The 27,053-nt window shown below is 44.2% G+C and overlaps 1 protein-coding gene across 6 annotated transcripts in view; it reads right to left on the reverse strand.

Annotated features, from left to right (window-relative positions):
• Positions 1-5,668: 5,668 nt before the first annotated feature.
• KIF3A (kinesin family member 3A) overlaps positions 5,669-27,053 on the reverse strand; it is a 52,185-nt gene continuing 30,800 nt past the window's right edge. For 2 of the 6 annotated variants that reach the window (XM_074960489.1, XM_074960488.1), the window contains 5 exons: positions 26,246-26,299; positions 24,861-24,929; positions 23,773-23,897; positions 22,385-22,429; positions 5,669-6,185 (listed from right to left, as the gene is read on the reverse strand). In XM_074960489.1, coding sequence (XP_074816590.1) covers positions 6,020-6,185; positions 22,385-22,429; positions 23,773-23,897; positions 24,861-24,929; positions 26,246-26,299 — 459 coding nt within the window. In that variant the 3' untranslated portion in view covers positions 5,669-6,019. Of the gene's footprint in view, positions 6,186-11,829; positions 12,098-12,480; positions 12,680-22,380; positions 22,430-23,772; positions 23,898-24,860; positions 24,930-26,245; positions 26,300-27,053 lie in introns of those variants that run through there. The other 4 variants (XM_074960490.1, XM_074960491.1, XR_012640506.1 and 1 more) reach the window with 3 other exon arrangements.

A 27,053-nucleotide genomic window follows, 5' to 3' on the forward strand; every position in this document is an offset into this window, starting at 1 on the left:
TGCAAGCTATGCATATACAACTCTGCTAGTTCACTTTAATCACTTCAATCCACTCCTTCTTCTAGCATACTTCTGGGTCTACCTGAGCAGCAACTGCCAATCAAGCTGAACTGAAGTTTTCTGGCATGTAGAGATAGCAATGAGCCTACCAAACCTCTTTGTCATTGGTAAATTACAGAAATCTAAGATTTTTTTGCACTCGGAAGTGAAAAACGAATGTATTAATTGACTGTCTCAAAGACCAGGCTATCCCTGTTTGGATTCCTGTTATGTTTAAATAAAAGAGGCTTTAGGAATCAGTTTACCTGCTGCCATTGTCCCTTAACTTTCCATTGAAAGCAATGGAATCTTAGGATGTAGCTGATACATTCAACAGCAAACAAGTGTTTAACTTTCGTCACAACAAAATACCAAACTGGATGTTTTTAAATCTGCCATAGGGCTAGAATCCTGGGAGGCCTAGTTCTGCACTCTGCTGGCAACAGTATGCAGAGCTGACTCTGGGCTTTTCACTAGCAAGCGTGAGAGCAACATTTGGCTTATATCATTATTTAGAAACAATTCTATCAGAATTGCTACTTGTATTTTCCATACGGTAGCAAGAGCTTTCTCCCCCACCCCCAGAATCCTCTTCTCAGCATCATCATGTCTAACTTCTCACACTATTTACAGGTACTGACTTATCCACACACTGGAAAGAAGTAACCAATAATTATGTCATACAATCATTGTCAGGGGACACGATTGGAAATGAAATCACATGTTCCAACTGGGGCTGCATTGATTTTATTGTTAAACAATCTCACAACTGACCCAAGAATTTATTCATAGAGATTTAGACTGTATCCATACTATGTAACTATATCATTTAAATGCCTAAGTATAATTAATATTATACATCGCATCCTACTCCATGGAAAGCATGTGGTAATTTTTTATTTTTTTGTATTCTAGCCCAGTGATTTTACTACTGCATAGGTGATGCAGTTTTCCATAGTGCTTCAATCTGAGGCATTTAAAGGTTACTTTTTTTCTGTCAGTTTAGCGGAGCAGATGATTGAGTCCTAATTTCATAGCTTTCCATTATGATTGATGAGTATCCGTGCTCAGTGATAGTGATCAACTGACATCTTAAAACAAAATATTTTTTTTTATTTAGCAGTTGGAACAAAGCATCAGAGAAAAGGGGATTTTAACTTAACAAAAAGCCTGCATGCATATTTAGGCTCATCTAGTCTCAGGCTTCATACAAGCTAAGTTCGACAGGCTTTCCTATTCAGTTACCGGAACAGAACCATGTTACAGTCTCCTACCAGCTCAAATCCTCCTCTGAGTCTGTGGGATTCTTGGTCTTGTTTTCCCCCTTATCCACCCTGTTCAGACTGTCTTTTGATGCTCGACCCCACCCCACGACTACAGGCTAGAGCACGAAGGCTGGCTATGGGCTCTAGCATTGTCTCTTTAGTGTAAGCTATTGCTAGGAAATGACTAGAAAGTGCCTCCGCCCTCTTTCCTTATGTTGGTAGATTCTGCCACCCAGGCAGAATCCTGGGGTGAATGATCCATCCCTATCTATGGTAGACACCACATGGTAATGACAGACAATATTAATCATCATTAAAGTGCACCCCCGCACACACACATTTGTCACTGTACCTCTGGTCAATAGAGATACTGTGATCATAGAGTCCTCCCGCTAGACTGCTTTAACCTCTCATTTTATCTACCTTCGATTAAGGAATAAACACACAAGACCTCCTCATAACCATTCAGATTTCAGAACCCCTTTGGAAGATCTTTTTTAGTCAGTGACACTCCTTTCATCTGAGGCATTTCATGACTAGAACAAACACAATGACTCTCAGTTCGTCTGCCCCTCAATTAACAAAGCACACGGTAGCTCTTATCTAGCATCTCATTGAAAGTTGCTATTTGAGTTTGAAAAATACCAGTTAGCTATAGCAAAACTCCAAACTTTCCCAGCGCGGCTCTATGCTCAGCATTATTTCCGGATGCGACACCGGTGTATGATGCTGAGGAAGGTATTGTCTGAATCCCCCATAGTCATTGGCACCGTACTATTTTCACAGCCTGATTTTGTCCATAACACTTAGTTTGCCAGTCTCTCTCTGTAGCTGATTTACAATAATTGCTTGCAGTAAATGTGCTGGGCTGAAGGCGAATGTGTGAAGCAAGCCAAAGTAGTTGCTTTGATTTGCGATTGTGTGTGTGTATGTGGGAGGAAAACTCTGAGCCCCATCTGGCTAGGTGCTGAGGGCTCAACTCCCACTGACTTCGATGGGAGTTTGTAGTGACTTGACCATCTTAGTGGAGTCTCACCAGGATCTGTCCTAGGTCTGGTACGAGTCACTATTTTCATTAATAAGTCAGACGCTGGAGTGGAGAGTATGCTTATAAAATTTGTGGATGACACCAAGCTGAGAGGGTTGCTAGTTCTTTGGAGGGCAGGATTAGAAGTCAAAACGACCTTGACAAATTGGAGAATTGGGCTGAAATCAACAAGGTGCACATCGATAAAGACAAGTACAAAGTACTAAAGGAAAATCAAATGCATGACTTCAATATGGGGAATAACTGGCTAGGCAGGAGAACTGACGAAAAGGAGCTTGGGGGTTACAGGGGATCACAAATTGAACTTATCAACAATGTCCTGCAGTTGCAAAAATAGGCCACTATCATTATGGGGGTGTATTAACTGGAGTGTTGTAGGTAAGAGATGGGCAGTAACTATCCTGCTTCACTTGTTATGGTGAGGCCTCAGCTGGAGTACCGCATCCAAGTCTGGGTGCCGCACTTTAGGAAAGACGTGGACAAATTGGAGAGAGTCCGGAGGACAGCAGCGAAAACGATAAACAATTTAGAAACCCTGGCCTGTGAGGCGATCTTAAAATTGCTGGGCCTGTCCAGTCTCAAGTCTGCTAACAGGGTCCAAATACGGTCTGGGCTGCTGTAAACAGGCGTGGGAACAACTGGTCTTCATATTAGCAGCCGGTAGGACAAGAAGCAATGGACTGACTCTGTAGTAGTGGAGATTTAGGTTAGCTCAGTGGGTCTCAACCTATTTACCAGTCCACAGTGCATTATGTGTGCTGCAGGTTGTGAACCGCTGCGTCAGACACACACTGGCCCGCCCAGCCCTGCGCTGCCAGCCTGCCCTTTCCCCTTGGTGGCAGGCCCACACCTCACTGACCCCCTGCCCAGCAGCCCCCTGACTCCCTATACCCAGTGTTCCCCGCCCAGAGACCCCCTTCACAGAGTGGGGCCAAGAGCAGGGACGCCACGGCGCAGGGCCAGGAGCAGAGCCCCAGGTAAAACCTGGGCATGCTGCACCACCCTAGTTCCTGGGCCTATGCTGCCAGCACCCCCCTAAAATGCCCCACCCCTCACTGCCCAGAGACCCTCCAGAGACCCACTTTCCTGCACCCTGCCACACTCACTGGCCCCCATTGCTGGCAGGGCTGCCTGATGCTGTCGCCCCCTCACCCGCCCCTGCCAAACCAGAGAGGCAAATTTTGAATTTATTTTTTGCAACCAGCTGGACTGCAGCTGTGTGCTAATTGGGCCACATGCGGCCCACGGGCTGAGAACCACTGGGTTGGATATTGGGAAACACTTTCTAACTATCAGGCTAGTTAAGCACCGGAATAAGTTTCCAAGGGAAGTTGTGGATGCCCCATCATTGGTGCTTTTTTACGAACAGGTTAGCCAAACACCTGTCAAGGCTGGGCTAACTAAGGCCTTGTCTACACTACACAATTTTGTCAATGCACATTAAGCGGCACTCCTGTCGGAGGCACGCGTCCACAGTTGGTGCTCTAGCATCGACAATGAGAGCAGTGCACTCTGGGTAGTTCTCCTACTCTGCTACTCACCACCTTCTGCAGCTAGGAGTTGTGGGAAGGTAGCATGGATAGCAGTGCATCATGGGTGTGGGCTCAACGTCCCATGATGTCGTGTTTTTTTTCCATCCCAGCATTCCATGGACTTCTGACTGTGTTTTGTGGCATTTTTCAATGCCCCCTGTTTACTGTGCACCCATTATCTCTGTCTGAATGGATGGATCCCACACTACACTCATGGTCACTGTTATGAACACATCACGCATAGTCATGCAGTATATCATGAGCTCCAAAGCTGAACCTGCTGTGTGCCATGGAAAGAAACACCACCAGATTACTTTTGGCATTCATGGAGCAGCTGAACATGGTGGACCATCACTTTTGGGCGGGGGAAACATGCACTGAGTGGTGGGATTGCATCCTTACATAGGTCTAGGATGATGAGCAGTGGCTGCAGAACTTCCGGCTGCGTAATGCCAGCTTCCTGGACATCTGTGCAGAGCTCGTGCCAGCACTGCGGGGCAAGGACACCAAAATGAGAGCTGCCCTCTCGGTAGAGAAGCACGTGGCAATTGGTGTGTGGAAGCTGGCGACTCCGGACTGCTGTTGGTGGGTTGCGAATCAGTTTGGAGTTGAGAAGGCAACCACTGGGGCTCCAGTTATGCAAGTGTGCAGGGCCATTAAGCACATTCTGCTACAAAAGACTGTGCCTCTTTGTGAATGGCTTTGCAGCAATGGGCTTCCCTAACTGCGGCAGGGTGATAGACAGGACCAGCTCTAGGCACCAGCAAAGCAAGCATGTGTTTGGAGTGGCACAATTCCAGGGGTGGCATTCCGCCCACCCTTTTTTTTTTTTGGTTGGGCAGTTGCGCTCTCAGAGCTTGGTGTGGCAAATTTTTTGCTTGGGGGGGGGGCAACAAAAAACCTAGAGCCGGCCCTGGTGCTAGATGGCATACATACCCCAAATTTGGCCCCGGAGCATCTGGTGATGGAGTACCTCAATAGAAAGGGATACTTCTCTATGGTATTGCAGGCACTCATGGCTCACCATGGGAGTTTCACTGACATCAATGTGGGGTGGTCCGGGAAGGTGCATGCTGCATGCATCTTCAGGAGCACTGGCCTGTACAGAAAGCTCCAAGTAGGGACATTATTTCCAGACAAGAAGATTCCAGTGGAGGATGTTGAAATGCCCACAGCGATCCTGGGAGACCCAGCATAGCTTTACACCCAATGGGTCATGAAGCCTTACATGGGAAACCTGGACAGCAAGGAGTGCTTCAGCAGTCAGCTGAGCAGGTGCAGAATGATCACAGAATGTGCCCTTAGCAGATTAAAAGTGCGCTGGTGTTGCCTTTATGGCAGGTTGGACCTAAATGAGGAAAATATTCCCATTGGCATAGCAGCCTGTTGTGTGCTCCATAATATTTGTGAGGCTAAGGGTGAAAAGTTTCCCTGGGGTGGAGCATCTGGCTGCTGAAATTGAGCAGCCAGATACCTGAGTTATTAGAGAGGCACAACGGAAGGGGGAAGCGGGAGGGGCGTGCGTTATTCGAATCAGGGAGGCTTTAAAGCAACATTTTGACAATGAGCACCATTCATGTGTCTTTCTATATAGCACTCTGCCATGCTTTGTTCACTTACTGCTATACATGAAAATTGTGATGATTCCTGACTGGGATTTGTAGTCAGCAAATGATCAAATTGCCACTATGTATTACTACCAGCAGCAACCCCCATGTGTAGGAGACAAATAAAGATTTGTTATCTTTCAGAGAATTTGCTTTTATTAAATACCAATTAACAACACATACAAAAGGCTTGGTGGGAAGAGAGATAAGAGTGCAGGGCAGGGCCGAGTAGGCTCTCATAGTTGTGTGTAAGTCCAGCTACCATTCTGAAAGCTGTCCGAAGGGGTGGAGTGAATGGGGTACTGAGACGTTTTGGGAAGTTGCAAGGAATGTTTGGGAAGAGTTTGGGGAGTGCATGGAAAGCAGTTCTATATTAGCTGCAGGCGTGGGGGGCGAGCATACTTGTATTCTGCCTGGAGCATGATTAGGAACTTCAACATCTTTGTTTGCTCCTCCATCACTTTTATCATCCACTCCTGGCCCTTTACAATGCGCTCCTCACTCTCTTTTCTGTCCTGCCTTTCTATTTTAAATTTTTCCTTCAGGGGCTCTCTCCACTCCCTGCGTTCTCTTATTTCTGCCTCTGAGGATTGGCGCATCTCTCAGAACATGTCCTCCTTGCTCCACCTTGGTGGCCTCCTTATCTGGCAAAGGTGCTCTTCTGGTGTGTAAGGAGGTCCCCTGAAGGCCACATCTGCAGCAGCACAAGAAATGATACACAGAAGCAAGATTGTTAGTTCACACACAGCATTGAATCATTATAGTAAAATACACCTTTATGTACAAACATACAAATCACTTTCTCACTATCCTTGGGAAGCATACATCTCGGTTAACAACCTAACCATGGTGAGTTAACCCCGGAGCAGGGGGTTGCGTGTTCAAGATGGGGCAAAGGGTCTATGTGTTTTTTTAAGCAGATCACTGCAGGCCACTAGAGACAATATTGTAAATTCTGCCACCATTTTCCACAGGTGAGAATCATTTAAGCCGATATCTCACTCCTGAGGGTAAGCAAAGATGCAAGGGTACATTTCCTGCACACATGCAGCTTCAGACCCCGTCCCTATGCTGCTCACCTGTGTGCCACTTTGATCCCTGCACCAGTGACTGCTGAGTGGTGCAGGAAAGTTTCCTACACTAGGGGAAGGATCAAAGCATATGTGCCACATCATTCGCAACTCGACCTCCTCATCCATGACTGCATCCTCAGGATTGAGTCCACTGTCTGCCATCTCCAGCCTAGCCGAATTTAGGGTTGCCAAATTTCTAATTGCACAAAACCGAACATCCTTGCCACACCCCTGCACCGCCCCTTCCATGAGGCCCTGCCCCTCCCCTTCTCTGAGGCCCCACCCCCATTCATTCCAGCCCCCCGCCATCACTTGCTCTCCCACACCCTCATTCACTTTCACTGGGCTGGGGCAGGGGCTCGGGGGTGTGGGAGGGAGTGAGGGCTCCAGCTGGGGGGTGTGGGAGCCGAGTGGCAGCCAGAAATGCGGGGTTCAGGGTGCGGGAGGGGACTTTCACTGGGCTGGGGAAGGGGGTTAGGGTGTGGGAGGCAGTGAGGGCTTCGGCTGGGGGGGTGCAGGCTTTGGGATGCAGGATGAGGCTCTGGCCTGGAGCCAAGTGGTTTGGAGCGGATGAGCAGGCTCAGGGTTGGGGCAGGGGGTTAGAGTACAGAAGGGGTTTCAGGCTCTGGGAGAGCATTTGGGTGCAGGAGTGGGTTCCAACCTGGGGCAGGTGGTTGGGGTGAGGGTGGGAGCATGGGGTTTGGGAGGGCGATAGGGTGTGGGACAGTGTTACAGACTGGGGCAGGGGGTTTGGGGTGTGGCCTCTGGCTGGGCAGCACGTATCTCAGGTCAGTCCCAGTCAGCAGCACAGCGGGGCTAAGGCAGGCTCCCCGCTTGCCCTGGCTCCGTGCTGCTCCTGGAAGCGGCCGGCATGTGGCGGTGTGGCCAGACAGCTCTGCATGGCATGTGCTGCTGGCGCCTGCAGACGCCGCCCCTGCAGCTTCCATTGGCCACAGTTCCCAGCCAATGGGCACTGCAGAGCCGGTGTTGGGGGCGGGGGCAGCACGTGGACCTTCTCTGATTACCCCTAAGCCGAGGGGCCGCAGGGACATGCCGGCTGCTTCTGGAGAGCTGTGCAGAGCCTTGGCAGGCAGGGAGTTGCTGACCAGACTTTTAACAGCCCTGACAGTGGTGCTGACCAGAGCCACCAACATCCCTTTTCGACTGGGTGTTCCAGTCGAAAACCAGACTCCTGGCAGCCCTAGCTGAAGTATCCATGGGGCTCTTGGCAGTGGAGGTGCGGTCACTGCCAAAGATGGCGTCCAGCACCTTCTAGAAGTGGCTGGTCTTCAGTGCAGCACCAGAGCAATGGTTTGCCACCCTTGCTGTCTGGTACACCTGCTTCAGCTCCTTTATCTTTGCACAGCACGGATGTGTGTCCCATTTGTAGCCCCTATACAACAAGCCATGAGAAATCTGACTGTAGGTCTCCAAATGCCTATGGCTGGAGCGGAGCTGGGATTGCACAGCCTCCTCTCCCTACAGACCCAACAACTCAGGTGTGCTCCAAGCAGGAGAGCGTTTGCTTCATGGAGCCGCCATGGTCAGCTGGGAAGATGCAATGTGAGCGCGCCACACAGAAAAAACAGGAAGTGGAATTTCAAAAAGCTCTAGTCCTCTCATCAGAGGCAACACATGGTGGGGAAGGGGCATGACAAGGTTCAGTTTCTGCCAGGGTTCACATCAGAACACGTCGAGCAGCAGCCTTTCACCACTGTGCAGGTGGGAACTGATGGGCGCTGCTTCCAGCCGCAGAGGGGATGGGGGAGAAGGGATGACCTGGCAGCGCTCATCCCTTCTTCCCGCCGGCAGCTGGAAGCAGCTCCCGTCCCTCCCTGCCCGCATAGTGCCAAAAGGCAGCTAATAGCTCCAGGCTGCTGCAGGCCACTGACATAATCCAGTCACTCCTGTCCCCTGGGTGCAGCGCAGGCAGGAAGGGGTTAAGCCCTAAGGAGGCATTGTGGACTGGGGCCCCAGGGAACCTGACTGCAGGGGCTTCAGCGGCTAGGAACACAGCCAGAGGTGGCTCAGCGGGGGAGGGCGCCTAGGGGACAGAGCAGCCCACGCTCCCTGGAGCCAGGACCAAGGATGTGGGGGCGGGAGAGGGGAAAGAGGACGCTAAGCCCCTGCCTGGGGGGGCTGCTGTGGAGCTTGCCGGTTGGGCTGGAAATCGCTTCCCCTCTCTACTCCAGTACACATCTGAGAGGCGCCCCCATGCCCGCCTGTGTAGTGTCCAGCTGGTGCTGTGCAGGGCTCTGGCACATGCAGGGCTGCCTTCCCTGGGTGCCGGCCCAGGCAAAGGCAGTGGGGGAGGAAGGAGCCTGCCGGGCAGGCTGCAGGTGAGCTGAGCGCTCCCACCAGGAGCTGGTTCTCGGCACAGTGCTGGGAGCAGGACACGCCCCGCCGGGGGTTTATGGAGGAGCAGTGGGGATGGTGGGGGGCGAAGAGGCAAAGCGGGAAAGGACAGCGTGGAGGGGAGCTTGTAAAGCACCGCTGGGTGGGCAGCAGAGGTGACACATGGGGCCATCATGTGACCTCCAAATCTTTAAATTGCCCACCCTGCACTGTCAACAGTTATGAGTCGCTGGCTCTCATCCAGGTGGTTTTTATCGGCAAAGCAGAAGAGTTTTGTGCGTGGAAGGAGCATTGCAGCATGTACCCCTCCACTGTTTTGTCGATGAAACTTTTTTTTTTTTTTTGATGAAACTATGTAGTGTAGACAAGGCCTAAGACAGGCTTAGCCTTGCCTCAGCTCAGGGGCTGGACTTGATGACTTCTTGCGGTCCTTCCCAGACCTACATGCGTCTATGATCCCAGCTAGATTGTTTAGCTAAAACAATTCGCAATGATCAAGTTAACACTGTCGATATTTAAACTACCATCAGTAGACTTGGCAATTAACACCACATTGAGATGCACAGAGCAGCTAGCACTTCTCTTCAACCTATCCTTCAGCGTTAGAGCACTGAGTCACAGTCAGAAGGGTTTCTCTGCAGTTACAGAACTACCTGTAACAGTTGGGTGACTACGCAGCCAAGATTTTTATAGTCTGATATTGCATTTTTTTTGAGTCGGTTACTGAATATTTAAGATGTCTGTAGGGGCCTGATTTAGAGCCCTCCACGGCTTTCCCTGGATTATGGTGGGTTTTGCTCTACCCATTGACATACTCCCTAAAGGTGATTATTTTATTACTTTTTTGTTCTGATCATTTACTGATCATTTATGGAAGTAAGCAATAAAAGCATTATAGATGTGGCAGCAATGTTCATAGTACCTAGGATGCTTCTTCCCCCATCAGGGTACCTTTAATTCACCATATCAAGATAAAAATGTAATAGGAAATGTCCTTCCTTTTATATGTCACCTTTTTCTATAGTGACCATTAAAGGGTCTTTTTTGCACCAATTTAATACGCTGTAGATAGATAACGTTATGCAATGACCATTGTGAAACAAAAATTTGCTTTATATCAATATTTGTAAATATTAACATTAAAGAGAGGGAGCGAGAGCAATGAAAGAGTAGACAAGCTAATTAGAGGTCACTTCAAACCACAAAATTGGGACAAAGCCCCACTGGTGGTCAGATATGGGATGTTGGTTTGGGCTTATCTAGGCTCTAACTTTGCTTAACAACTAATTATACATTGCCTGGTGTAATGAAATTAGAAAAACTGCAATTTAGAGTTATTTGTATGCAATTACAGCATACAAATACCCTGAAGTGACTCCTATCAGTTGTTATCGGCAGGACGGAAATTTCCTATGATCAATTCAATTGTAAGATTAGAAACAAAAGTCTCATTTTTCCCTTTTATCTATATCCTGGAAGCAGATATAAGCTCATGAACAGTAATGACTTAGCCAGTTGTGCACAAAAATCTATTTATATTTTCAGTGTTTTTCCGGCAGCTTCAGCAACTTCATGCCTATAAGTAGTGACACTTTTTCCAGAATCACACAGCAAGGTATTGTAAATAAATCCTCTTGATTCACAATTGCTAGATATTTGAATAATATATAATCAGACATGGGTGTAAGGTTTCCAGTTATTCTAACTTGCTTCTGCTTGTTAGCCTGCAACAATCATATGGTCCTGGGAAGGCACAGAATCTGCTGGGTCACCTATTTAAGAGAGATCATCAAGATACTGGACCACATTACGAAGCAGAAGGTATGTGAATTCTCAAGAGCGGTCCTTTCACTATTTGATGGGAGGGACAAAAGACTTTATTCAGGTTCTGTAACTGCTGAAGTAAAGATAAGCGCTGAGCTGACAGTGGCAGGCAAAAAAATTTGTTAAGCAAACTAGACTGAAATCATCCTCTAGTACCTCTTTGAGGAGAGCAGATAACCCACAAGCTTATCCGGGGGTTATCGGCTTGTCTAGCCTGACGTCTCCTCTCTCTCTTTTTGCCTTGATCAAGGTTTCCTGTGGCGAGATGAACGTGACAAATATTTTTGCAAACACAAAGGTAAGAGAAAAAGAAATCATCCTAAATTCAGGCATAGCAGATGGTTGTTATGGGCTTCACCAAGAAACACTGTTCAAAGAATGTGTAACTCTAACAGTGCCGGTGGAACTGAAGAGTTTCCTCTCTTAGCTAGGGAACTGGACAAAAATACACCCCAACATATGGATGATGAACAATTCTGTTTCTCATTCTGCTAGAGATAAAATTGAAGAGAACACCTGAGTTAGAGTCGAGGCCACTATTCAGATAATAAAGGGCAGAAGCTTGCCGGCCTTCTTCAGGCAAAACCCTTCCTCCTGGAGGTTTTCAGAATTTAGCAGAAACTATTTCTGATAAGAAAGTTTGTAAGCATTCTGTTCAGCTACTTTCAGTGAAGAGCAATCCCACAGAGCAGTGGTGTTGACAGGATTGCTGGGACTACAATAACTGAAAGGCTTTACAGGCTCTTTACCTTTGCTGGCACAAGAGAACACACTGCAAAACTAAAAAGAATTGAAACTTCCTTTTTCTTGGAGCTGTGTGTGTGTGTCTGTCTCTCTCATACACACATGCCACATCATTCTATATTGCTATTTCTGGTTAGGCAGAATATCCCTCTAGTCACACTTATCTGGAGGAAGCTTGTTTAGTTAGCACATAGCGATTTAATAGCAGATAATAAAGTCTCAGATGCTTTTTTTGTCCTCTGAAAACTGTTGCCTAAGTCAAGTATCTCTAGCTTTACAGTTCCTGCATTCATAGAAAGGTGATGTTCTATACTGCTGCAGCAAGGCAGCTCATGATCCTACCTGATCTCATCCGCTCCCTTATGGACGATGCCCTCCACACTGCTGAACTGCTGAACCCCTCTTGTGCTCCTGGGCGGGGGGTGACAAGCCAGGCACTGCACCCCTTGTGCCCCACTGAGCTTGGCTCTGAACTGCCTCCAGCTGGACTGGCACATAAGGGAATGAGTTGCGGGAAGAGTCACTGGATGCTGGGAACACCAGAATAGGGGTGTGGAGAGGTGGCAGGAGGATCCGCTGCAGAGATGCTGCCATGCAACCTGCTGTCTCCCTGCAGTTTGTATTGGGGACAGGGAGGTAATGTAGATGTCAGCCTCGCTGCCCGTTTGTAAAGAGGCAGAAATTTCACCCAGAGTCTGTGTCCCTCCCCACTCCCAGGCTTCACTTTTGACACACACCGTTTTATAACAGATCTTGAAAAGTTTTCATTCTCATTCAGTGGCATTGAACATCGGCTCCTTCATGGGGGATGATCACTGAAAAACCACTGGGATGGTGAAATTAGGGAAACCACCATTCACTCAATTGCCATGGAGTTTATCGATGTTGTCAATATGTTTTTCTCATAGTCATATTTATTCAGGATGATCTAACAAACCAACATTCCTTTCTTTCTAATCCAGTTTCTGGCGTCTACAAGTTTAGTGAACATACCCCAAGTTCCAACCTGTCCATCCCTCGTCCTGGTAAGTCACATCCAAAGAGTACTTTAACATGGAAGCTTTGGCATCAAATACTAAGTCTGCTCTGGGCTATGGAAAGCAGAGTCCAGCAGGACATCCTTACAGACCAGGGTAGCAAGTGAGATCTTCAAGCGCATCAGGCTCTGGGTAGAGATGTTGCATCGACACACCTGTAATGTAAATCATCTCTTTTAAGGTGTTTCTAGCTTTTTCTGAATCTGTTCAGATGCAGCTAGCATCTATTGGTTTTCAGCCCTGGAAGAGGATGGCTTCTAAAATTGTTTATAAAAGTCAAAAGGACTCTAATAGCTTCTGCCACTTCAATTACTTCTAAACTGCCTCCTCCCAAAAATGTTATAGTTAACTTAGGTGGCACTTTTCCTATTTGAAGCATTTGAGGAATGTTAACAGACTATCCAGAACCCTCCCCTCTGAGCTGGGCCATATTATGCCCATTTAACAGATGGGAAAACGGAGGGAGTGAGGTTAAAAAGTATATGCTGTCCACATGCCTGCCTATTTTCCCCTTGGAGTCCTCAATTCTCAATCTCATAATCAGATAGGATGACCAGATGTCCCGATTTTATAGGGACAGTCCCAATATTCAGGACTTTTTCTTATATAGGTGCCTATTGCCCCCCCATCCCCTGTCCCGATTTTTCACACTTGCTATCTGGTCATTCTATAATCAGATCATTACGATGTATCAGTTGACATTGGAAGGTGCTCCTTGCTTATGCCTCCCTTGGAGTTGGTGCAAGACAGGAGCTCCTGAATCAGGGCTTTCACTTCACCACTCTTAATCAGAGAAAGGCTAACAACGTAGAGGCTGATCTGAGGCATTTTATTTAGTCTGGAGTGTTAAGAACTGCCTTTTTTTCCTGAAAAGTTGGCACTTACTTCTCTGCTGCTAGCTGAAACCAGAACTTGTAGGCACATATTTTATATATATACACACACACACAGTATGAGCAGGAACAAGAGCAGGAAGTAACCATAACTTTTTCAGATCTCATGGTTTTAGTTCAGGGTGCAGTTTTCTTCCTTCCTTAGAATCAGAAGTGGATTGCATCTTCCCAGTGTTCATCAGCTATTAATAAAGTCTCTGCTATCACCGCGCAGTTATGTTTATCACCCCGTGAGAGTGTCTAGAAAAGGAATACACTTTTTTTTTTCCTCTTTCTTTTAGAAAAAGGAAACATTTGATATTTTATGCAAAGCTGCAACGGTTGTTGAAAACGGCAGTTACTGCCATCCCTACAAGTTTCCCTTGGAAGGCATTTATGTTAATTTAATACAGCTAATTCAGAAGGTGAGTAATGTCCTTGCATCAGAGCCAGGCTTTTTGGCCGGGGTATGTACACAGTGGTAGATTAACCACTGGGCCAACAGGGCCCGTGCCCAGGGGCCTCAGCCAATTGGGGGGACCCCAGAAAAATGTGTGCTCCTGGGCCCTGACCCACACCGCCCAGTGCTCCCGTCAGGGAGTGGGATCAGGGCACAGGGGCTCGCCCCATTGTGCCTGCCTGCCTGGCACTCCTGCCAGGGAGCGGGGCAAGCGCCTGTGCCCCGACTCCACTCCCCAGCAAGAGCACAGAGCGGGTGGAGCAGGGCAAGCCCCCACACCCCGACCATGGTCGGGGGGGTGGGGGGGGAGAATGCAGGTAGAAGAGGTGGGGAGGGGCCCCCACAAAAGCCTAATTGCTTCTGTACATACATCACCTAGCACACGGGGATTCTGGTCCATGACTGGGACGCCGAGGCACTACCCTACTAGAAATAATATGGTCCTGTGTTTTCAAATAGGATACATTTTAGAAGTACATTCATCATTTTTCACTTTTGAGGGAACCTCACACAGAGCTCAACCAAGTATTTTTCTACTGATTGGCTGCTTGCATGACGTTTTTCATCAAGTCATGGGTGATTCAAGCAAATCCTGATGAGTAATTCATACATTCACATACACTTCATAATTTTGCACCATTCAAGCCACATTTGGCTACAAACTATGTGAGAAAATCCTTCTCAGAGCAGGTCTAACCACAAGAAAGGTGTTTGCTCTTGCCACCAGTTAGCAGCTAAAACCACCACCATAAACTAAGTACCTCAGCAATTGTACTAACATCTGTGATGTGACCTTTCCTTTATAGGTACCCTGTCCAGTGAAGGCAGACAACAATATTAAGTTGAAACATTTTCTAGAGAATCTGAAAGATTTCTCCAAAAAGATAATGAAAGAAAAACTACAGTAGAATTAGAGGATAAATTTTTCCATTCACAAATGTACAGTGGCATTGTATTATTATTATTAATAAAGATTATTTATAATTAACCTTAAAATAAAGTGGTTTTGGATCAATGCTGCTGATGTGTTATAGGAGACATTTCTTGGTAACCATTTGTAGAGCATCAGCAATGCACTTAGTTTATTCAGAAGACACAGCTATAAAGACAGTCTCTGCCTCATGCATCGTACAATGTAAAGCAGGAATGTGAGAGAGCCAAAATGCGCTGGGAGAAAGATGAAGCATTTTTTCTTCTGTCCTCTTCTCTGCTCACCAACCACACACAACATGGGAGCACAAAAGACACAAGCACATGTGTGTGTGTAGGGCTTTGTTAGGGGTCTGAGGGAGGAGAGTGTTTATTTCACACTGGAATTGCAAGGTTATTACATGCCCAATGAAGGAACGGAATGTATGAACTTGGGAGAGGGAGAAGGAAAGTAGGATGAGGTGAGGATCAGATGTTTCATTTTGGTATGGTGGACAAGGGCAAGTCTGCGAAGGAATTGAAGGAGGGTGCGGTGTGGGAGGAGCAATGGGTGAAGATAATTTAGCAGCTGCGTTTTGTTAGGCCAGGAAGGGAGTGCTGAATACTACAACGAAGATGGTTTCAGTAATCAAGGAGGGAGGGAACCAAGGCACAGTGACTGACAAGTTTTACTGTTACACCAGAAAAGGAGGATCAGATTTTGACAATTGTGTGGTGCGAGCAGTGAGAATTGGTGCTAGCCCAGATGCTCCAAAAAGAGCTATAACTCCGACAAGAAGCCAGTGTTAGTGACAGCAAAGGAGAAAGGAGGAATTGAGCCTGGGAGGAAAGATAAGGAGCCATGTTTGGTTTCAGCTGGCAAAGGGCAAGAAAGAATCCAAAGCATGTGAGAGTCAAATGGATGGTTGGAAGTAGTCATTAAAGCCATGAATAGAATATTCATAGAGTCTATTTTGCAAATCCAGTGTTCAGAAACGTGGTCTTATGCAAGCAAGCTACAGGGATGGCATAAACCTAAGGCCAGCAATAGCAAGCCAGTGGTTCAGAAGTACATAGAAGTTGGCTACGTGCTTCAAAGGGCAATATCAATTCTAGAGCCATGAGGTGGTCACAGGTGATTTTGCAGAGTCCTTCATGCAGCAGACCTCAGATTTCCTCTTTTGAGTGCTCAACTCAGTGCAGCGCACACCATCACCACCCCACTTTACTACTATCAACAATTCAAAGAGGAGTTTGTGACAGCAGCAGCAAAGGGCAAGAAAGGAGAAAGACCAGAGGGCCAGAATGGCCAAGAACAAGAAGTCTGAGCTGAACACCCCCAGACTCCTGTGGCATTCAGAGCAGGAGTTTAGTTTCAAGTCTTTCTATCAACAAAATGCCTGACGCAGCAGGTTGCACTTAACTTCAGCAAAAGTGTGGGAGATTTCTGATGAAACACAGCATGCAGTAGCTTTGGAAAGTCCCTGTACTCCAGTAAGGTTCAACTGGTACATCAGCTGAGTCAGAGTATTCTCAATGGAACTGCTCAGTTATCTATCGAAACCCTTTATCTATTGCCTGCACATAGCCCAAGAAAGATTTTCTTCTGCGAAAGGAAAGCACTCTAATACACAGTATTGTGTGTGTGTGTGTCAATAAGTCATTCCTTACAGCAGAGGAAATGGAACTTAACTTCTAAAAACCTCAGCTAATTTTGCAGCAGCCTCGCAACACTGTTTAGAGTATGCAAGTGTGGTTATTAACACCAAGAGCACATTTTTAAAAACATGAAATCAAGAGCAGTTTCAAAATGCTCCCCAATCTGTCATCTCATCTTCTACGTGCAGGGACTATTTTTGTTGTTGTGTACACAAAATGCATAGGCCAATGGCCCCTAATCCAATCACAACACAAATAACTACTACAAACGGGGACAAGACTACCTGCCATCAACTCTAGCCTCTCGCCCCCTCTCCCAGAAGGGCATGTAGGCATTACAGCATAGGAGGTGAGCAAGTGCAAGGGATAGCAGGATGGGCTGAAGGGAGAAAGGAAGAATTTTCTGAGGTGAGAACACTATTCCAGAGGATGCCTGCTGGCAGTGAAGCTACTAGAAGGGGTGGATTACCATACCAATCAGAGAGTGGTCTCCAAGGACGACAGCTGGAATCCATTTAGAGCTTTAAGGATAGATTTTCAGTAGTGCTCAGAACCCAGCTGCCCCTCCAATAGATTGGCTGGGTAAGGATCAATTTTGAAAATCTGGCCTGTATACGGAAAGTGTTGCCTTTAATCTATGAATCAAGAAATGAATGGGCAGCCAATGCAGCTGACAGAGCAGAGGTAATGTGTGCCCAGCAAGAATCACCACTTCAAAGATGGGGCAACTCTATTCTGCACAAGCTAAAATTTCTAAATGGTCAAATTACTCTTTCTGCAGTCAACACAGGTGGAAGATTGCATTTGTGCTATGGTCAGATCTCGGAGCAAAGCAGCATGAAGCCAGCCTACGGGTGAAATAGAAGACTTCCCAAGAGCACCAAGATGGTGCATGAAGTTGTGGTGGGAATTCAGTAGGTAGCACTTGGCTCTGAGTCATGCCAGGGTGTAAGTAGGGGCCTTACACTACTGCAGGAGCTATCTTTTGGGCTAAAGCCTAGATAGTCTGACCACATGTTGTTATTAAAGATTTCATGACACTTTTGCTAAAAGTAGATGTAATAAATGTTAGTTTCTGGACAAATTCTAGGGCAGGTAATTCTATTCTTCCTAGTTAAAAGTCCCCTGAATTTAAATTGGACACAATCTTCACTTCTGCTCCTCAACTGCATACAACATTACACAATTTAAGAGCAGCTAGGTTCCTCTCGAGAGCATGCCACATTTCAGTAGTGGGTAAGATGTCTTTTTAAAAAAAAAGCTCTAGCCCAACCAGGAGTTTTAGGTTTGAAGCAAGAATCACTGGGTGAAATTTTATGTTGATCAGACCAGTGCTCATGATGATCCCTTCTGACCTTAAAAACGTATGATCCTTATTGCTTACTTCCCTCGCAGGGGTGACTGACTTAGTTAAGACTGGTAAAACATTTGAGATCCTTGGAGGAAAGATGCTCCAGAAGTGCAATTAAATGCTATCATATTTCAAAGCTCTACTGCTGATCTTAGCTACTGTCCTTCTAATGACCATTGGATGGATTAGTCAACACAGAGTAGTAAGAAGCTGTGTACACAGAAGAACAGCCATACTGAGTCAGACCAATGGTCCATCTAGCTCAGCATTTTGTCTTCTGACGGTGGCCAGAGTCAGATGCTTTAGAGCAGGGGTAGTCAACTATTTTTTGTTGAGGTCCAGATTTCTTGGTCAAGGTATAGTTAAGGTCCACATTCCTGAGAACATTTAAAAAAAAACAATAATAAGTAAAAAAGATTTCAGGGTCAGTTCAAAAGCATCTGGCGATCAGGACTTGGCCTGCGGTCCACCTATTGACTACCCCTGCTTTAGAGGAAATGAACGGAACAGGGCAATTTCCAGAGATCCATCCAGTCATCCAGTTCCAGCTTCTACCAATTGGAGGTTTAGGGACACCTGGCGTATGGGGTTGCATCTCTGAACATCTTGACTAATTGCTATTGTTGGGCCTATCCTGCATGACCTTATCTAAACTCTTTTTTGAACCTAGTTACACTTTTGGCCTTCACAACATCCCATGGCAACAAGTTTTACAGGCTGACTGTGTTGTGTGAAGTAGTACTTCCTTATGTTTGTTTTAAACCTGATGCCTATTAATTTAATCGGGTGACTCCTGGTTCTTGTGTTATGTGAAAAAAGCCACACTGATAAAGAGATGAAACATTAGAGGAGTTCAAATTTTTATTCCTTGGCAAGAACATGCACCATGTAGACACAATACTGGTATGTACAATGTAACAAATAAAATTTATACATAAAATACAATGAATAATCAGAAACAACACTTCCAACAAAGTTAGCAAAACAATAAATAGGGAGTAATTGTACAACTAGAATTTCTTGCCTATATACAAATTGGTGAAACAGAACTAAAGCGAAATAGCTATAATTTAAACTGTGCAGACTACAGTATAAGTCAGTGAAAGGCACTAAGGAAGATTTCCCCCCCATTCTAGCAATTCCAGGACCAGGAAAAAATCAAATGCAAAATATGCTCTATTAAAAGCAGTGTTAAGAATGTAACAAACTGACAAAAGACCCAGGAAATGTCAGTGTTAAGGCCAACACTTCCTGAAGAGAGGAAACTGGGAGGAAAACTGACAGACAACCACACAAAAGAGCATGAGTTAAGGAAAGACTGAACTGAGACCAGAATAGCTGTATTGGCTAAAGCATAAATTTAAAAAAAGATTTAAAAATGAGTTATGGACAGAATAAGCCTGCAGATAATCCAAGAGCTGCAGGGTAAATCTGTAGCCCAGATGCATTTTTAGCAACTTTAAAAATAATGCCCATACTCAGACAAACATTCAAACCTTTCAAACATCAGTCAAGCTTCATAAATATAAACAGAACCTACTTAAAAATATTTCATTTCAAAGTTCCTCCTTCTTAATAGCAAGGGATTTTGTTCTCCAAAGTCGAAGCTGTGACAGCAAATCACAGCCAGCAAGTCTATCATGGAACATGCTGGTTTTATGTGCAAATTGGTATAAAAGATAGAAATGACACAAGAAGCTTCCTTTTTTAACAAACATACATACAGAAAAGCTGTCCTCTTAACTACTGTTGTACAAGTAACATTTGTTTATCAGGGACTTGTCTTTTACAGATCTGTTCCACTGTAGCAAATGCACTTTTAGACTTAATCATTTAATGTTTTAGTATGGGTAGAATGGCTCACAATGGCACCTTCAAGGTGCCATTAATGGTCTGTCAGACAGACAGACCATTTGGTAAGATCATTTTTAAAAAGCACTGATTAAGGAGGAAGTGTTTATTTGCCTAGTTGCTGGATCCTACTGCAACAAGGTCATAATGGTATTAACTTTTATCATAAAAACCAAGGAACTCCAGATCTTCTCTTACTGACACTGGCCCCAATTCTACACTGAGCACATGGCTCCAGAAGCCCACATGAAGCTTGGGCTTCCTGCGGCTGCAGAGGTCCTCTTGCATGGACCTGATGAAGGCCTGGGGCCATAGCAATGACTTCTGAGCCATTATGGACTCTCTTCAGTCTTTTTAGCATGTATGACAAGTATACAAGTTAGGTAAATTAGGACGTTTAATAAGTTTACTGCACATTCACAGTAAGTTAAGTTTAAGTACCAATACTTTAATTTTTCTTCAAGATGAGAAGTACACCTCATTTTGGGGGAAGAGCTTGATGAATTCCCTCTTATTTAAATGCTGTGCTATAAAAAAAAATCTTGTATAAACTTTAAAATGATAGTGCCAATTGTTTTTAAAAAAACCCACGCAACATAATAAGTTTTGCTCCTGGGTGAAGACACTGAGTATGCCAACCCTTCAATTAAACACCCACAGCTAGCCCATGTCAGCTGACTTGGGCACACATGGGCTGCAGTGTTGTAAAATTGTGGTGCAGATTTTCAGGCTAGGGCTGGAGCATTCCCCCTCGCAGGGTCCCAAAGCCTGGGCTCCAACCCAAGCACAAACATCTACACTGCAATTTTACAGTACCCAAGCCTGAGTTAGCTGACACGGACCAACCACGTATGTTTAATCACAGTGTAGACATACACATCAAAAGAAACAGATTTTTTAAAAAGGACAACAGAGCTTAACCAGAATGCTACTGAAATTCTCAAAGTTAAATATGTCCTTGTGAGACCAAATTTTAACTATCAGACTGTGCATCTTACACTTGCATATAGATCCACAAGACAGAGCTATTGGTCATAGTACTAAGAAGGGGACATGAACACATGGTATTTTGATGCATTTTTAAATATTCTGCACACTACAGAAAGAATATTTCAACTAACTGTAAATCTTGTTACCAGAACGAATGCACGACACCCGCAGTGGAACAGTGCTATGCTTTTGTTTAGGGACTCCACCTTTTCACATCAGCAGTCACAGCTTTTTACACTCCATGCAACATTGTAAGGTTATGCTGAAGTTACAGACATTAATCATAAATGGGTTTATGAAGACTGAAGACATCTGTAACTGATGTGTTCCTGCACTAGTTACAGAACATACACAAGACAAAGGAATAATTTCTCCTGTATCACAAAAGCAATATATTAAAATGTTAAATGTTTAGTAGCAGCACAGTATTCAGGGGGAATCAAATGAACTAGTAAATCAGCAGCCACTCAATGCAAAGGATAATGATTTTAGAAGAAATTAAGCTACTGTCTCTAAGTGTAATGGAAAACAAAAGGCTACTTGGGTGTAGACAGGACCGACTTTTGTGCGGATGTTACTACTACCTGGAGATGGGAAGTAAAGGAAGCACCTATTTTAAAATATAAAGGGTCCAAATTCATCCCTGGTCAATAGAGCATTGCCCCCAAAATATTAGGGCCAAGGGTGCGAAAGCTAGCCACAAGCTCTGAAAACACCTAGCCTGAGCTATATTACGGGTTTGTGGCATTCTCTTTAACACATTAGGATTTTATCTTCTCCATCCATATTGAGAGTAGAGCAATTCATACAAAAAATGCAAGGCTCAGTTACAATCAGAGAGATCAGTTACACATCCTCCACTCAGTGCAAGCGCAGTCAAGGTGCAAAGCAGCCTTTTAAAAAGTAAAATATATTCTCTTGCATTTTCTTCAGCAATGGCCACCCACACAAAAGTAGTCAAAGTTGTTGCCTAGAGATTGTGTGCATTTAAACAGTAAATAAAAGGACAACAGCACTTCAAATAAAATGAAACTAAACAGTTTTGTTTTCATTTGCACTGAAACTAAACAAAACATTGTCCTTGCCCAATGTTCTTGAATTTGTACAGTTTAGGTTTTCAGAACAGTCACTCTTTATGCAACAATATACAGTAAGTCTACATATGTCAGTTACTAAAGGAACAGAAAGACAATTAGTCATTTAATGTATGAAATTCAAATAGCAGCTACAAATAGGGAGTATTTAAATAGCCAAGGAAGGGGGCTCAGTATTCAGATTAAGTTATATCATGGATTTATACCCACTACATGAAAACATACAACAGTGCAACACAGGACAACAGTGTAAGCCGCTAGTTTATGTACAAAGCAGGACATAAAACAGAGTTATCAGGATTTAAAGTTCAGGATCTATCCACCACACTGGGCTAATATTTTTAAAATTTAAACACACCTAAAGTTCTTGCTTTCTATACATTTCAACAAGGTTTACTGCCACTGGTTTCCCTGCACAACACAAAGAGTGGTGTAATATATTGACAATTTTGCAACAACACATATATTGGTTTAACATATGTTAATATAACATACAGTATAAGGGTAATTAGAGAAACAAATTCATTTTTGTTTACTGATGAGGCATTGTTTGGTAGCCCCTTCTGGTCAAATTGCGCCAGTTTTTCAATATTTTCTAACGAATTATGAATTTTAGCAAAGCATTACAACACACATTAATCTTTACTCTGAAGCGGAATGCAAAAAACACCTACTGAAGCAGAGAGTCAATGACGGCTCCTGGCTTTGCTGAACGTTTTCTGTTGAGAGAGGAGGGGTGGAAAAAGACAAACACACATTAGTAGTCTACCCAAGAAAAGGAAGGGGTTAACATTTTCCAAATCTAAAGTATATAGTATTAACATTTACACAAGTTTGGTTTCTAGCCTCTAAAAATAATATGCTAAAATCTCAACAACAGCATATTTAATATTTTAGAAGGCTAACTCAAAGTACAATCTATCTAGGTTTACATTTGGTCATCCATCAGCACCACCCTCATTTGGACAGGTAACTTATGTGTACTCTCACATGTCACTTGTGAATCTGACCTCCAAAGTCTATGCATGCTAGAATAGAACACATCAAGTAGCCAGAGGAGAGGAATGTAGCAAGAACTACACACACAAATGTTTAAGATGTTAAAGTAGGCCACTTCTTAAGTCACTTAGACTTGATTATGTGTCTTTAAGAGTCAAATTTACCCCACTTTATGCCTCTTAACTTGACCCCAAAAGTTAATGTTTCTTGCCAAAGCCAACTCTCCCATGATAAAAAACTACATAGCATGCGCAGTATGTTTTCTCTGTTGACTATAAATCTTCATGCACTACAGTCAGTTAAAAAGTGTACCTTAAAATCTGGGGTATGACTGAGTAAGCATAATGTATTATGTTTGCTGACTTGGTGTTACTGTCCCAAGCTTAATGCTGGTGGGCTTTTTGTATAATTAACCCAAACTGGAACCAGAACTAAACTTAGCAACTCCCAAACCTTGACTCAGACTGAGTCTTTACCTCATATCACCTAAGGAACGTTATATTCCTCTGTGTAGGCTTCAGTGATTTTAGCATTGTTGAGGCATGTATTCATATATGTCTTCCATTTAATTCCATTCTCCATTTTATTTAAATACCACTATTTATACTATGACAAATCTTATACCCCTTTTTATAGTTCTCTGCAGGCATAGGACTATTTAGTTTGAAAAAGTTAGTTTTTTAAATGTCAAAATTATTTAAAAAGGGGGAAAAAAGAAACTGTCAATTTCTGAAAAAATGGAGGAGAAATCAGAAGCAGCTCTAATAATTTGATATCTTGGCAACAGAAAATTGCCCTTAAATCAATAGAGCATGCTTTCCAAGTATTATGGCTTTTGATCAGCAGTCACTATAGTTCAATGACTTTCTCTGTGGAATGCATTACAGCACTGCTCAAAGGGCCTGGGGTCCTGCTGTTCATTCCTTAACTCCCATTCAAATTAAAGGGATGCCCAAATTCAGCCTACCGGACTGATCCCCAAAATAAACCTTTAGTTAGGACTTAAAACACTTCACACGGAAGTTCCCAACCACATACAAAACCATTTCACAAGAACTCTCACCTTCTATTAGTTTTAGGCCTTGATCTTCCTTTTGAAGTCCTCGGCCTCTCTAACTTCATCAAAGACTGCCTCAGGCTTTCTTCTGTGTAAGCTAGATAAACATGGGAAAGATCCACCTCAAAGGGCTAGGGAACGAATACACAGAATCCATTTTACGACTGTTAGTATATGTTCTTCTATAACACTTATCAAGAAGTGTGCTTCATCAAAACACAAAGACTATAAAAATCAGAGTTAGAAAGTTTTATAGCAGGAGATGCAGCACATATGGTAGGGCCCTACGAAATTCATGGTCCGTTTTGGTCAATTTCATGGTCTCAGGATTTTAAAAATGGTAAAGTTTATGATTTCAGCTATTTAAATCTGAAATTTCACAGTAATTGTAGGGGTCCTGAACACACACACACAAAAAGCTGTGGGGTGGTCACAAGGGGGGTTTTTTGGGGGCGGGGGGGGAGAAGAGGAGTTGTGGTATTGCTACCCTTATTTCTGCACTGTTGCTGGCAGTGGCACTGCCTTCAGAGCTGGGCAGCTGGAGAGCAGTGGCTGCAGGCAGGAAGCCCAGCTCTGAAGGCAGAGCCAGTGCCAGCAGCAGGGTAGAAGTAAGGATGGCCTGGTACAGTATTGACACCCTTACTTCTGCGCTGCTGCCTGCAGAGCTGGGCCCTCAGTCAGCAGCCACCACTCTCCGGCCGCCCAGCTCTGAAGGCAGCAGCACAGAAGTAAGGGTTGCATAGTATGGTATTGCCACCCTTACTTCTGCCCTGCTGTTGGCAGGGTGCTGCCTTCAGAGCTGGGCACCTGGCCAACAGCTACCGCTCCCTGGCTGCCCAGCTCTGAAGGCAGCACAGAAATAAGGGGACCCCCTTGCAACTCCCTTTTGGGTCAGGACCCCCAATTTGGGCAACACTAGTCTCCTCCATGAAATCTGTATAGTATAGGGTAAAAGCATACAAAAGACAAGATTTCACAGTCCTGGATGCGTTTTTCAAGGCCGTGAATTTGGCCGGGCCCTACATATGGGTATTCATTGGCTTGTACACTATAGATCTATACAGTTTGATCCATATTTAAGAAGAGATACTTACATCTTTTTCCTTTTTATCTGGTACTGGGGTCTGTTTTCTCATGTTGTTCCCTGTATATGCAACACATTTCTTAAAGAAAGAGAAAGATCCGTTAGCAAAGTCAACTATATTATAAAACTGACTGCATGACTGGGTAGGTTTATATTTGCTTCCAGCCTCAATTCAATTAATCTGGGAGTTTACAAGATGAAAGACACACTTTGCACCTTTTACCCATCATGACAGTTAAGATTAGCTTGGATTAGAGCTGAATGAATAATTTTTTAAAAATCCACTCATTTCAAACCAATTTTTCTCTCTCTCTCGCCAAAACAAAAAAAAAATATATTCAAAATTTTTTAATTTGGGTCAAATCAAAACATTTGACATTTTTTGTCTTGAAATGTGGATTCAAAACATTGTCATTTTGACATTTCCAACATTTTTGTTGTCCAGTTTTTTGTCAAATTCAATCCCAAATTCACGAATAATTTTAGTGCCCTGAAAAATGCATTTTTGTATCTTTATTTTTTTTTTTCCTTCCTGCTCAACTGCAGCTGGGATGTTCTTTATAAAGTGCCTGAAGCAGAACTTCCTAGAACTAGTGGCTAAACAGAACATCTATAGCTCTGCAACTTTTACTACCCTTGGCAGTTTGCCAGTCTAGTGAACTTCAGGCCATGACGCAAGATAAATATATATACACAAATATATATTTCTGTAACATTTCAGATGATCTTTTCTGTTCCAACAACATGGCTGGTAATATTGTTGGTGACAGCTGCAATGGCTTCGATTAGCTCACATCAATGAAACACCAAAATCCTCAAAAAAGACCCAAACAAAAACCTGCCATAACATCTGGGATAAGTAACAAACCCATCACAGAGATCTTGCAGTCAGTGTCTTACTACAACTCCCTGAAAGTCCATTGTTTAAAAGACCCTCTGTTGTGATGATACTGTATGCCAACTGAAGTACCTCTGCCCTGTTAAAAACAGGTTTCAATCAATCTGCAGCCAAACAATAGTTGCAACAAAGGGGTTAGCTCATCCCTTCACCTACTCCATTTATTCTGATGTGGGGCGAACTTCTAATTGGAATTGCATTTTAACAATATTAACAGAAAGAGGTTTGAATCCTGGTTTGCTTTAGGAAAGCCAGAGAATTAACTGCAAGAGACATGAATGCTACATGTTTTAAAGTGCAGAAGTCAGGAAGTGAAAACATGAAGGTTATCAGAGTAACACTGACTCTCCATTATGGCACAATCTAACTAGTCAATGAAAACTGTATAGCTAAGGTTGGCGAGTTAGCCTGAGAACCCTCGCTTTCATTTCATACCCCTTGAGAACCTTTGCATTGCACTAGTGCAGCTACCTGCATTTTCTATCAGCTAAGCTTACCAACTGCCATTCTCCAATGTCTTCATTCCAGTGAACATAGTTTTCAATCATTTCCTTAGAAGAAATAAGAAAAATAATTGTTCTAGGTTTGTGAACTTTAACTCTTCATACACTCTAAATACATCTTCCATAAGGTACACCCAAGAGATCATGGGCAAAGTGAATTTAACAACAGCATTAAAGCCCTGTTAAACATGGCTCCTCCTCAAGTCAATTTAATCAAAGCTGATTCACTGATGTGGATGACCATATCCTGTTAAAAAACCACACCCACACACTGAAGGCCATGGCCTGTGAGGATAGGTCTACACTGCCATAAAAAAATCCGTGGCAGCAAGTCTCAGAGTCTAGGTCAACTGACTGGAGCTAAAAATTGCTGTGTAGATGTTTGGTTTCAGGCTGGAGCCCAGGCTCTGAGACCCACCCTACTTGTAGGGTTTCAGAACCTGGGCTCCATCTGAAGGCTGAACATCTACACTGCAATTTTTAGCCCCGCAACCTAAGCCTGAGTTAGCTGAACTGGGCTAGCCATGGCTGTGCATCTTTTATTGCAGTGTAGACATACGCTTAGTCTGAATCACCTGTTCCAGGGCATATTGGAGTACCCTGCACGTGTACAGGTCTCCAGTCATTAAGATAATTGTCCAGGTGTGATATTCATAAAAACAAAGGAAAAATGCTTAGTGTGTTTTGTACTGGGTGGTGAGAGATATTTAAATTGTCAGGTTTCAGAGTAACAGCCGTGTTAGTCTGTATTCGCAAAAAGAAAAGGAGGACTTGTGGCACCTTAGAGACTAACCAATTTATT

The sequence above is a fragment of the Natator depressus genome, chromosome 8 (assembly GCF_965152275.1).
Source record: "Natator depressus isolate rNatDep1 chromosome 8, rNatDep2.hap1, whole genome shotgun sequence".
Lineage (NCBI taxonomy): Eukaryota > Metazoa > Chordata > Testudines > Cheloniidae > Natator > Natator depressus.